At 40.6% G+C, this 13,983-nt stretch overlaps 1 protein-coding gene across 3 annotated transcripts in view; it reads right to left on the bottom strand.

Annotated features, from left to right (window-relative positions):
- The window catches only part of ascc3 (activating signal cointegrator 1 complex subunit 3), a 155,659-nt gene that overhangs the window by 51,596 nt on the left and 90,080 nt on the right, over window positions 1-13,983 (bottom strand). For all 3 annotated transcript variants that reach the window (XM_076737118.1, XM_076737119.1, XM_076737120.1), the window contains 6 exons: window positions 6,277-6,468; window positions 4,962-5,186; window positions 3,921-4,040; window positions 3,463-3,627; window positions 3,034-3,120; window positions 2,662-2,838 (listed from right to left, as the gene is read on the bottom strand). In XM_076737118.1, coding sequence (XP_076593233.1) covers window positions 2,662-2,838; window positions 3,034-3,120; window positions 3,463-3,627; window positions 3,921-4,040; window positions 4,962-5,186; window positions 6,277-6,468 — 966 coding nt within the window. The remainder of the gene's footprint in view (window positions 1-2,661; window positions 2,839-3,033; window positions 3,121-3,462; window positions 3,628-3,920; window positions 4,041-4,961; window positions 5,187-6,276; window positions 6,469-13,983) is intronic.

The following is a 13,983-nucleotide window of genomic DNA, read 5'->3' as shown; positions in this document are numbered from 1 at the left end:
AGGTGTTAATGTGATGTGATTGCCTTGTAAAGTCTTTCTTTAAAGGCTTTGCTCTGTTAAATAGCTGGTTGAGACTAATAGCTGGACACAAGAAGGCCTAACGCCCCAAAAAAGGATCCTTTTAATCTCACAGTAAAACTATGACCACTTTACTGCTGTTTTCATATTCAATACAAAAATATTTTCATTCATTCCTTCATTTTTGTTTTCCATAGCCAGACATACCCCAGCCCTCAGGGTCTCTGTTAAGAGCTTGTCCACCAGAGGACAGTTTGATTTTTACAATGTAAAATGTCTCGCTCATCACACATTTTTGTCATAATTCCTCAATCACCAACTTTAAGGGAGTCCAATCAAAAATGTCATTGTGTGATGTTAACTGTGTGTGCGTGTGTACCATGTATTCCTGTTTACACAGTCACATTGTGGGGATTCACCTTCCTTATGGGGACAAAATGCAGGTACCCATTTTAGGATGAAGACTGGGGTTAAGGTCAGGTAAGGGTTAGGGTTAGGCAAATAGTGCTGTTGGTTATGGTTAGGGTAAATCTCCAGGAAATGAATGTAAGTCTGTGTAATGTCCCCAAAAATGATGTATATATCAAATATCAATATTAGCTTTGGCCTTTAAAATCCAGTATTGGTCAGTCTCTAAGAACAACAACAGAAAAAGTTTTGAAAAGAAAGCAGCTGAGCTTGACTTTGTTCTGCAGTGATCTCAACACGAACAACAGAAACCTGCTCCTGGTTGTTATGTGTAGTTAAGTTGAATAGTTTATGTCACTCAATCTTGAAAGGAAGACATTCCGGTGTCAGCCAGTTATGCTCAGCCCAAATATTTTTTTGAATTATTCAGGTACATATAAAGTATGCAGGCAAGTATATATGAACAATGATGTGCGTCCCAGCTGTCTGTCTATGGACACATTTTTAATATCCCATACAGTATGTAAGTGCTATACATATGAAGATACAGTGTTAGACTGCTTCCATGTAGTCCCCAGTAGGATCCAGTCAGTACCAGTTCTAATCAAATTCATGATGGTACGTCCTCCACTTCACCTTGACTGGTAGCTGGTATTCCAGACCTAAACTGTTGGCTGCCTACATGAATGTGACAGCCCATACCTTTGTCTGCTCTTTAAAAAACATTCCACACCATCTCCAACATGTTCAACTTTCTCTGTCTTTGATCTGCCAACACACCAAAAAGAAAGAAAGAAAGAAAGAAAGAAAGAAAGAAAGAAAGAAAGAAAAGAAAAGCTGGGTGACCTTGAAGCCACTCCCTTTTCATTTGAATCTACAAATATAAAATGAAGCAAACTGGTCTGAAAACAACCTTGATCCACATGTTCATCCACTTCTAAAGCAAAAATTGAAACAAAAGTGTGTGCTGTCAGCACGTCTGAACAGCTATGGTCACTTAGATGGTCCAGTTCAGTCTGTGTAGTGATTCTCTACTCACACTTCTTGACATACGGTGTTTTTATAGCATTGCACTGTTGGTCAGCTAAAGATTAACCATTGCTTTAACTTTATTTATGCTTTCATTTTATTTTAATACTCATATATCTAAATATATTTCGTATTCTTACTTTGGTTTTATGTGTGTGAATGAGTCTGTTGGTGGTGATTTTATGTTTTCATCTTAACAAACCTTTGTTAAACTACTACAAATTAATTGCTTCTGTACTTTTGCCCACATTTTTTAGTAACTCCTGAGCACCATCAAGTGCAAAAGCCACCGAACAGTGTGGGACCCTGGACCTGACTTTAAATCCTCATTGCTCCACTATAGTTGCCATCACAGACTATGCAGAAGACACACATCACTCCCAACAGTGCAAAGAGGGAATCTGCCTGAACTATTCCAAGTATTCAGCCACATGGAGTCAGTTACTGTGGGAAATTTTGGAAAGATGAGATTTGGTGAGCAGGGAGAAGAATGAAGCAAGCAGACAGAAACAGTTGGCCATTATGTGCCTGTTAATACATTCAGTCATTTTAACAAGACAAACTTTTGTCGCTTGCTTTGTGAAATAAAAAAAATGGTATATACTTAAATAATTGACACAGATTGGATAGAATGTGTCAGTGGTGTTATCACTCCACAGCTGGATGGAAACAAATATTTGGAAATACATGATGTAGTCTCAAAAATAATTTACACACACACACAAATATATTTCAGCTTCTGAAATGTGAACATTTGGTGTTTTTTTTTGTCTTCCAGTCTTCTATGATAGTAAAGTGAATATCTTTAGTTGTTAGGTGACTGCTGGTCAGATCAAAACAAGCTGCTGAACACTGTGATCAGTTTCCACTATTTTCTGAAATTTTATAAAACAAATGGTTATCTGATTAGTTGAGATAATAGTTGCAATATTAATGGCTAATGAAAATAATCATTGGTTCCAATGCTATTTTTAACAGCCAAATCCAAAGTATGTCTGTGTATCTCAGTACAGAAACGTTCATCAAATGTCCATCAAAATGGACGCAACAACTGGTAACTTCATCTCCAGCTACTACAGGAGCTCCATTAGTTTGACTGAATGTATTAAATTACAAATATTTACATCTGTCATTTGATGCTGTGATTTACTCAGATATCGGTTTATCTCTTAGTGTCTGGTGCGTCTGCTGTTCCTTTTTCCTCACCTGTGCCACATACGACAGGTCTGAGATGAGAGAGAAGCTGTCCACCTCTCCTCGGCTGATGTACGTCTGAAGCAGAATGTTGATCTTGCCGTAGCTGTTCTCCACCCCGCCTGAAGCCGGCAGCTCACAGTAGTTACACAGCAACTGATCCAGCTCCTCCAGCTCCTCATCGCGAACCTGCCAACCCACACCACCAACATGATACACTCCATTTCTCACACTGGAATGGACTGTTTAATGGATAAGTACACTTTAGCTACATCCTGTGGGGATACCTAGAATGTAGACTGCTTGGTGGGTGACAACAGGTTTACAATTACAACTTTGAGAGATCTCAGTGCTCAGTTTAGTTTCCACATCATGACCTCTCACCTTAAGCTGTTCAAACTCTTCAGCCTTGGACACAATACTGAGGATGTCGGCTTCTGTTCGCTGAGAGTTGAAGTTTTCATTGAATGTCTTCACAGAAGGAGGGAGAAGAAACAGAAGTGGTTCAAGTCATTATGTCTGCAGTGACGTACACCATGAAAGAATGTGAAAATGCACAAAAATTAAACAATGATGAATCAGATACCTATGACAAGCACACAAGGTTTCAATAATGTGAGACATGAAAGATTTCTGCTTGCTGACACAGTGGACAACTTCATTTCTTAGTTTGGACCCAGGGTCCAGTTGGGCAATATTCTATTCCACAGAGGAAAATGTCCAAACATGAAGCACTACGCCACCCTGGGCATCTCGTCTGATGTATGATCGGGCCAGTTCTTGCAGTGTGTGAATCTTGTGTGCAGAGTCTACCTCTATGGTGTTGTATCTGATGTAGAAGTGGCTGGCAGTCCTGCCCAGGTCGGTGGACGCAAAGTAGCCAGTGCGCTCCTCAAAGCGGATCATCCTGGCCTTGTCCAGCTTTCTGCCTGACTCCACCACCAGCTCCTTCCTGTACAGCTCCAAGGAGGGATCCATCTGAAAAAAAAAAAGAGAAATGCTTCACTTTTTAACTCACCAGTTAAATTCAAGTTCATTTCATTCAAGGATTTATAAAGTAGATTACACAGGTTTTTGCTTTTACAATAATTATTTTTTCAATTTCCACCAGTTAACTCAAATTCATTCATTAAATGTCCTATGAATCCACAGTCCTACAGTCTTCTATGTGACCTTAGGGACCACTGTAAATCATTCAAATCAACACACTGACATTGATGTTCGACTGAAAGACAGACAGAATAAAAGGGATTATACTCAGGATCACCAACCTGATAAGCCTTGTGGTTGATGCCGTATGCCAGCGGGTTGGCCCTCATGCGAACATATAGGTAAGTATAACTGAGCCACTTCACTGCCTCCTCCACGTTGGTGACTGACCCCAGGGCAACCTGATTGCAGGAGAGAGACGAATCAGTCCTCACACAGTCACTAACAACACTGGTCTCTGTCACCACCTGGTGGACACTTCTGGGAACTGCAGTCTGACCATCAACTGTCCAGTTTTACTGCTGTCTAGCCTTTCCAACAACAGTGTCAGAGGTCTAAGCACTGCGACATACTTTGGAGCACAATGCACTGTTCTCACCTCAAACAGACATGGAAATGAACACAAAGGCCTTACATGCAAAGCACATCCATTCGTCTGTTATCATCAACACAGAATAAGAATCATCTTTAGACGAACAAATCTGCTGATGTGTCCATTCATGAAGCCTTCAACCATGCATACATGATACATGTGATGTTTTTTAAGGACACAACAACAACTGACCAACGACAATTAGCAGGAAAGCTAAAGCACCTGTTCTGCTTTTCCTTGTATTTTTTGTTTTTACGTTCCCTCATTTCATTTCATCTTACTTTTTATCTTTATTATTTTATTACATGTTATTGATTTTTTATTTTATTTTTGAACGTTTTCTTTTTTTGGAGGGTTACATAGTTTACCTGGCAGCTGATTTGCATGATGTGCTCTGTAAAGAGCTCAGTCTTAAATGGTCAGGATAAATGCTTCTGCTGATTCCAGATTTCAGTCCATTAGTACTGGATGAAACCACCGAAAACGATCGGGACAAGAGGTGACTCCTACTTTTTTATAACCATACGAGAGCCACCTCTTTTTTTTTGTTTTTACCTTAATTTGTTTTGGGAAAAACAAACACACTGCAGTTCAGTAGAGTGCAAAACCATTTTAAAACCATTCCAACTGCTTTTATTTTTCTGAGAGGAAAGAAAGAAATTTCACAACCATTATTAGCAGAATAAAGAAAACATTAATATTAGTTCAAACAGGGCTTACGGAGACTAACCTCAGCATTGAGGTTGTCAGCCAGGCTGTTCAGGAACTGACTCTCGATGGGGTTCTGCTGGGTGAGCAGGGTTAGGTAGTGGCTCAGTTTGTCATGGGTGGTGATGATGGTGCCTTCGCCGTATTTGTCAAACTGGGGACGACCTGCACGCCCGAAAATTTGCATGACATCCAGGATACCCAGATCCACCAGGGAACCGCGCTTGGCATCGTAGATTTGAGTACCCTGTTATACACACAAGAGACACAAGTAAAGAGCAGCTCATTTAAAATGTGCTAAGAAATGACCAAATAACGTGTTACATGTGATATTTTCCGTGCAGTGCAACATCAGCAAGAGGAGAGAGAGCTCTTAATATTTAATACTGTAAATTATTTATAAACAATCGTGAGTGTTGGAATAAAGTGTCCTGTACTACAAACTGCTTTCTAAAGAAACTACAAAAACCGTCTCAAACAAAATTGTGCGACCGCAATTGTGTGCAAGTCAAAGGCTCCCAACATAGCTAGGATTGTGCATTTAGAGATCCAGTGTGGAGTGTAGACTAGCAGTGAGGCTGCAAATTGCAACTAACTGAATACTCCCTGCCTAACCCTCCCCTATGGTGGCTGCTAAAAACGCTTGATCGTCCAGTCTGGGCTACTGGAGAAACATGGTCATGCAACATGGCCGCCTACATGGAAGAGGACCCATACTGTCTGTAGATAAAAAGAGCACACTCTGATTTCATGAAAACACAATGATTCTTATTTCAGGTGAATATGTACTACTGAAAACATACTCAAAAATATTAGATTTAATTTCTCGTACAGTCTGCCGACTGATCCCCTAAAGCTTACACACTGGACCTTTAATGTTATGGTTAGTTAAGGAGCCATTTTTGGCTTGCTCATATTTCATGTCAATACAGTTTAATAAGCAGTTTTTTAACAGTTTTATACCATTTCATTTTTGATTTAGCATTTCAAAACTGATATGACTCTTTGGTTAATAGAAATTTGTTTTAAACGTATACCATGTGCAAGTCCAGACCAACACTGAACTGACACTACTAACAATATTGTGTGTATCCAAAGTCTGATACAGTATTGCTCCTCAGTATTCCTCTGTGCCATAGAGCGTCATTGTTGTCCAACAGCACTATAGTGGTGTATATTACCAAAGAAACTGGCAATTACTGAAATTACCACAAAGCAATACCTGAAGGTCTGAGAGCTCAAGGCAGTTGTTCACTTTGCCTGGCTGGTAATCCAGCTTTGCAGAAAATATGAGAAACGAGGAAAGAAAGAAAGCAAAACAAGTCAAAAAGTAGAACCTTGATGATAACTGCATGAGCAGGCAGGTTCACTCCCCAGGCCAGGGTGGCAGTACAGACCAGCACCTTGAGGTGGCCTTTGGAGAACATGCTCTCCATCATGCTGCGGTCAGACCGCAACATGCCGGCATGGTGGATTCCAAACCCTTCTGGGAACATCTCCTTCATCTGCTTGTTCCTGGAGCGCTGAATCTGAAAGCAGCGGTACGAGAGGTTAGTTTAAAAAATGCAGTGCTTGAGGGCATGTAAGGGAAAGCAACTAGCAATGTTTTTTGGGGGTGTCTGAGGTGGGACATGAGCCGAGAACTAATATCATGTTGGACTGCAAAGAAAACTGTGGACTCTGAGAAAAAATGACCTCAGTCATAATTGTTGCTGTTCCTTTTCCCAGAATAACAGCAACAATAACAAGAACAACTTTGTATAAAAGGCACTCTAGTTCAAGCACGTGACAATGTGCAAGTGGCTCAGAAAGTGTAGGTGAATCAGCAGCTCTCTGACAGTCTTAAATATTTAACAGGATCAGCTTCACAAAGGTATTACCCTTACATTAAGGTGAACAGTAATAAAACATCGCTGTACATTCAAAGAATATCTGCAGCTCAGGAACCACACACACACAAAGTCAGACTGAGCTGTGTGCTGCTGACTGACAGGGGGGCTGTGACCTGGCTGGGCTTGAGGGGAGTCCTCATCACGGGGCTTTATCTCTTTCTCTGAGCATCTAAATAGAGGTCAGTTGTCGCACTCTGCACTGCAAAGAGAAAGCCCATTACTGCCAGAAGCTGTCTGCCTCACACACACTGAGCGTTTGAGTTGCAATGGATGTCTGGATTTGTATGCAAACCTTGTGGATAAAGGTGGAGGACAGAGACTTTAAATAATGAAAAGCACAGCATAGTAGTGTCTGACTGAAAATTAGATAAAATGTCACTGAAGAACAGGTTTTCTTCCATCATGGGAAAATAATAAATTGGTTCATTCAATGCGAAAAAAAAAATCTAGTTTAGTATTGGCCTTTTAAAGAAATTACTTCTATGGATAAGTGGCTGTTGTTACTTCAGTGTCAGGTAGTGTTAGCCACATTCCATACTTTTTAATGGAGATAGAAACATCCTGTACAGTTGTCAATTTTCTACTGTAAGCTAAATAACCACTTACACTATACATAAGAACATTTCTGACAATTTTCTGAAATGCCATGGTGGACACACTGTATTTTACAGACCATCTTAATTCCCAAACCCTATTTTGTACTTTGTTAAGTTCATGGAAACCTTGGTTGTCCTCGCTAAATGAAGAACAATGTGATTAATCGAGGAGGGTAACCTGGGCAACTGGACCCAAAGGGCTTCTTCAGTGAGGTTCTTATCATGGTCATTGACACCACTTGGGTTGTCAGCGCTCCTGGCCGTGTAAGGGCAGTCGCCTGAGTCGTTAAAGTCACCTAGGGCCAAGTGTAAATGACGAGCCTTGGAGTTCTCACATTCATGGTATTTACAGTTGACCTTATGACAAGTCAAATGAGTGTCATTTACATTTGGCCTCAGGTAACTCCAAGAATTCTAGCGACTGCAGTTACACAGACAGCAGCGCTAACAACCCAAACTGTGCCAATGACAGTAATGATGAATAATGAGGTGAAACACCTGGGCCTCCCACCAGTCTGTTAGAAGTGAAGAAGCCCTTTGGATTTCTACAACCAAGTCCAGTTGCTCTAGATTCAGCACTCCTTAGATAACCATGAGCTGGGTGATTGAGACTCCTCACAGACTTGGTTGAAGTTAGGGAATGTTCATGATCATGTTTAAAAGGTAGCAGGTAAGATTAGGGAAACTTCTTTACCAAGCTTCTTGGTCAAGATTAAGCAACTACATTACCAGTTGGCAGGGTATGACATACAAACTGTGGTGTCCTGTGTCACACGCTTATTGACCCATTCATCCAGATTCCATGCCGACTTCCTCCTGTGGCTCTGTCATGTCACCTTTGCTGAGACTCACATGGCAGCCAAAGGACTTTGTCAGTTAAATGTAAGAATAGGTCATATTTAGGCCTTTGAATATATCAGTGCAGTCTTTTTTCTTGGAAGGACAGTCTCTCCTTGTCATATTTTATTAGTCAATAAAAGTCACACTTGAGTATGAAATCTTTTTAGTGGACGACACACACCAGTTTTATCTCAGTTTAGCCGATTCCTCCTACATACACTCAGTGCTGCTGTAAGCTCCTTTTGCACGGAGATCTTGCAATACAGCTGTAAGTGTGTGATGTTAGATAGCATGTTCGGTGTTCCGGAGACAAAAGAGGTACGACATATAACACAACAGTGTTGGTGTCTACTGTGACGTATAACGTGTGTCAGGCAGCAACATTGGTTTCTAAACAATGATAATGATGGAGGAACTGAGTGTTGAGGTGCTTTTGTCAGACAAGCTATTTTCAGTTGCTGTAGGTTAGCTGCTAACTTTTTCTTTTTCTTTGAGTTAGCTGCCAGCTGCTGTTTGCTGCTTTTTAAATCCCTTGATGGTGGGTCACACATATAAGATGTCATCTACATGTCACACCCCTGTCCTCTCCTGCTGGCTCACCCTTTTTACACAGATGTCCGTTTGGAAAGGTGGAGACAGAATCAGTGCATAGACCAAGTGTGAGATGCTAGTGTTGATTCAAGGACATGATCCCTCACTGGCTTCCTATATCACAACACTTCCATTATTGTTTGGTTTTGTTTTGCTTGGCCGACTTTCCTGCCCTCACTTTTTTTTTTTTTTTTTTTTTTTTTTGCCATTTTCTGGTTTATTCAGAGAGTGACATACAGAGGGAGAAAGGAAAAGCAGGGGAGAGAGAGTCCAGGCCTCTGCGGTAAGAACTCAGCCTTAATACATGGTATGCATTCCAGGTGAGCTACCGGGGCCAGACTTTGAGTGCCAACATTCAGAACAAACACGTGACAACACTTTTGCCAGTAGATGCGGTCAGGTGAAAAGACAGACCACCGTATTTGTTCAAAGCATACCAAAAACTTTAATGGTTTACACATGTAGATTCTTTGGCACCTTCGACACAAGTCTAGCATATTTCCCTCTTCCCTTAAGTATTGAAGTGGCAGTGTATTTGTTATGCTGGTACCCTTCCACTTCCAGTTCCATCTTTTGTGTGGTGACGCACCAGAACAAAAAGCAATCCTGCTATGTCCACCTAAAGCCATATATGGCTGAACAGGGCAAACTGCGGCGTGGTGGGGCGTCCTCAGGGCCCGGTTGTGCACGGTGCTCTTGAGATCCATGTGAGCCAGGGAAGGTAGGTAATTGAAATGCTATGGCTGAGGCTTAGCTTTGAGGTGTCAGAGTGTGTTACAGCCATGCTTCCAGCATCTAATCTAAGGTGAGTTAGCGCTGATGTCTGCTGTGCCATGGCTGTATTTGAGATGGCAGTGACCTAAGCTCCTGATCAGGTCCCATTAGGCCCTGCTGCTCACTGCTGCTCCTGCTGCAGAGCTCACTCTGTCCACAGACAGCCAACTGCCAGCTCCACTCACCGTCTATCATTGTTGTGACTACGTAAAAAGCATCAGTGAACACCAGACCTGAAATAAACTATTCAAGAGGTTGTCAGATCTTTTCTAAGGACCGCTAAATAGAGGTAGGTGTAACTAACTGGTTTTACATTTTTGATGTTTTAATTCGAGCCCTCATAGATCCTTAATCCCCTCAGTAATAATGTGCAGGAGAGAAGCAAATTATTTTTAGAAATGTGGAAGCATCAGTATTTTTTTCTCCAGCAAATTACAGCTTCAAAGCTGAGACTGCGTAGTGTAACATCACACCAAAAATGTGGCAAATGATATCTGTGCTCTGTGGTGTTGAGTGGTATGGTAGATGAGTTCTGTCTCACAGCATCGCCACCAACACCATCTCTCCTGAGCACCTAAACCATTCACTCACTATGTTAAATTGAGGCAGGATGGTTAATTGTTGATTTCATTCAGTGGCCCTTGATAGTCATAATGTTTGGTGCTCAGAGAGGCTGGCTGGGGAGAGAGTGGGAGAATGAGTTTCCACTCACACCATCCCTACTCCACTTTTCTATCACGATCTGCCCGTCTCTTAATATTCCATTCTGTTGTAGTTCAATCTAGTGGAGATATTTTCTAAACCTGCTGCAAATCATTGTCAGCGGAGCAAAATTTCACTGAAACACATTTTTGGAATTTAGTGAGGCAATTTTCCAAAACTGCAGATGTAGTCAATGAGCTCAGCCTCAGTTAGTTTATCTGATTTGCATTAAGCATGACTTTTTGCATATCTCTGAGAAGCAATAAAACACAAAAGAAACCGCTGTCTGTTGCCTCTAACCACTGCTATCTATACATGAGAAATGAGTTCAATTCTCCAATGAGAGAGACGAGTGGTTGAAGTTAAAGGGGCTTCTGTGGTTACAAGAAATAGATTTTTGGTCATTTCTCACCTATTAAACTTCTATGGCTATACAACTGGTGAGAATATATGATAATACAAGAGAGAGCTATATCACAAGTATTTAATTGGCTTCAATCATAATGCAGCTGACTGGATCTGCAGTGAGGTCAGGAAATGTAAGCAAATTATCTCACTCACACCTCTTCTCTCAGCTCTGCTTGTTTATGTTGTTTGTAAGTATCACTTCTCCTACAAAGTCTGTCGAACACAAGAGAGGATGCTACGGTTTTCTTATGCTAATATACAGATTTTCAAAAATTACAGGTACGAAACAAAGACAAGGTGCTACGTAGTCATTAAAACTATTTAAGTACAGCAACAGAGTATTTCTTTCCAGTGTGGAAAGAAATAAACTGCAAACTTGTTTTCAACTTGTTTGTAAAGCACAAACTGCTTTGAGGACAGGGGTCGTATATAATGAAAATCCAGGGTAAAAGTCCAAATACTTTTAAAGCTGAACACAGCTGTAATATGTGAAGCAATGATGCAGATCATATTTGTTAGTGTGTGTTTGTTGATGTGTTGTTTGTCTGTTTGTGAAGACAAAAAAAAAGTGGATGATACCAGTCCTTGGTTGTTGAACATGGTGGTTGGAACAGCAGAACAGTTAACACAGTAATCAGCTGTTTTAATGCTGATGACTAAGCCATTAAAGAGGAAAATGGACTTGCTATTCACTACCATGATAACATGCAAGGCCGCTCCCTGAGGCTATCAGACTGCAGATGAGCTGTGATACTAAAATAGTCGGACTGGATGGAGAGGTATCCAGCTTTCTACGCACTCCCCCACTATTTTACAAAGCAGTGTTTCTATTTAAGGCAGCCATTTTTGTGATATGTGTGTTTGTCACTCCACTGTGTCATTCCTATTTTCCTCCAGCCTTTGAGTTGCAGCTCATTGTTGTTGATCAGTGTACTGGGAAGCTGGTTTGGCACGGTGACAGGTTGTCATGAATCTGACACAATGAAAGGTTCCGCAGTGGACCAGACTTGTAAAAATAGCACCAATGAAAGCAAACAGAGACATTAATGAGCCCACTCTGGTGTTGCTGTGGAGTCCCTGGAGGCTTTGCACTCCCAGGCTTCAGCGTGTCTGCATCGGTGTATCTTGTCAAACAAAATGACATGAAAGCTGCACATCTGAAGACCACAGAGCTGGAGAGTTGAAAGAGAAAAGACGCCTTCACAAGAAAAGTGAAGGTGTATCAGTACACCTGTACTGTCTATCCCTACCTTTACAGTAGATCACCATTAATCTAACTCTTTTTTTTAAGCAATATGCATCCCTACTTTAACAGAAAAATCTTTCACACAGCACAAATGCCCACCACTGAAAGCGCACATTAGTGCTAAAGGTGTTACTTCACAGCTTACACAAACTCATGATATATCATCTGTGTAATAGACTCATGGGACCACAAGGTGTCTCTTAACCTCCACCGTAGAGTTCCGTTCTCATCTAGAACCAGTCACATGGTTTCATCTCTGAGAAGTGGATATTAAAAAAAAATGAAGGAGACAAGCGGGAGGTGAAGGAAAGAGAAGGGAGAGGAGGGTAGAGGACAGATTGTCAGAGTTGGAGCAAATGCAAAGTCAAACAGGCTCTTGAATACAACGCTCTGTGGGGAGAGCTTCAGGCAGAGGTTCCCTGCACACAGGCTGGGGAAACATGATACGCTTTAAGACCTCATAGTTAAACCTCTGTGGCCTCGACTCCATGTTTATTCTGATTTACATCTCGAGCTTTAGCAATTAATTGAAAGCCTCGTTAATGCTAACAAGAGCTGGATTTCAAACCCAATTAATAACTGAGTTAAAACTTCTTTGATCATCCACATGCAAACTGAGACAAGACTGAAACTGAGGGCTGTCCATATTCTAGATTTTCTTACTGTCAACAAATCTCAAGTGCTGACGGAAACCAACAATGAATCCCACTAACAGGGTACGTGTGTATCCAAGGCCTGATAAATCTTACTCCTCTGGGCCATAGAGCTCAACTGTTGTCCAAAAACTACAACACCAATTCCAAAAAAGTGGGGATGCAGTGTAAAAGACATAAAACAGAACGGGATCATTTTCTAATTTTTTTTGACACATATTCAATTAAAAACAGTTTGATGCCAACAACACATTTCAAACAAGTTGGGAAAGGAGCAACAAAAGACTGGGAAAGATGTGGAAGGTCTGTGTGACATCGTTAGAAACATGCAGTGGGAAGACATCATCTTGCTATTTACAAAATTGTGACTAATATTTTCTGATTCTCTGATATCTTATTGACCACAACATTAATCAAGAAAATATATAATCAAGAATGAAAATAAAAGTTAGTTGAAGCCATATTTGGTAGTTACTTTTTTAAAGATCTTTGGTTCTAGTGATTTCTTGTGTTATTTTTTTGCCTCTTCAAGCATTTGATTTGTCAAGCATGAAGCAAACAATTAACATTTGAATGAATTCAACAGGAACCATAAACACCACTGGTTCCCATGAGGGAAACAGCGTAACATAATATGTGTTGTGTTAATGCTCAGTAATCACACTAAAATTACTGTAAATGTTGTCTTCATTTCATTACATTGGAAACTGAAAAGAGTTTTATTCTATTTATGCTTATACAAACAAAATCTTGACAGCATTATGTTTCTTACCAAAGAAATGCACTAAAGCTAATCTGTTGTCCGTGCACTGCAACGAGCTGTGTTATAATGAACAGGCCCTCGTGTTGAAATAACATGAAGCAATTGTCCATAATAACGTTCCCAAGTGAGTGTTCTGTGTTTCGCTTCTCTCCCACTGAGTTATGAAGCTTTTCTCTATGTTCTTATGATGATCGTATATGAGTATTTCAACTGTTCTCCTCTCACCGTGTTCATTATAATCCAACTCTTAAATGTGTACACATGTGATCAAAGACAAGACTGTAGGACTGTTGTGTAAAACGCTCTTTTGTCGAGTGTTTTCTAAATGTTTTTTAATCATTTTACTCGGCTACACTTTATAACCATTAGCTCCCCAAAAACTGTATTTAACAAGAATTGATTCAAGTGGGTGAATTGAGATATCTAAGCTTGATTGACAGCCTCTCCAACCCCACGAGATTAAGCCAATTAAATAACATTAGGAGAGAGAAAAATATAGTGGAATCACTTCTGACTTTTAAAGCTGGATAAATAAACGCTAAATTATATGACTGACCTTAGAGGTGCATTATTTCACTG

This window comes from Chaetodon auriga, chromosome 8 (genome assembly GCF_051107435.1).
Source record: "Chaetodon auriga isolate fChaAug3 chromosome 8, fChaAug3.hap1, whole genome shotgun sequence".
NCBI classification, from domain to species: Eukaryota; Metazoa; Chordata; class Actinopteri; order Chaetodontiformes; family Chaetodontidae; genus Chaetodon; species Chaetodon auriga.
Note: the sequence above shows the minus strand (reverse complement) of the source record. Positions and strands in the feature narration are given on the sequence as shown.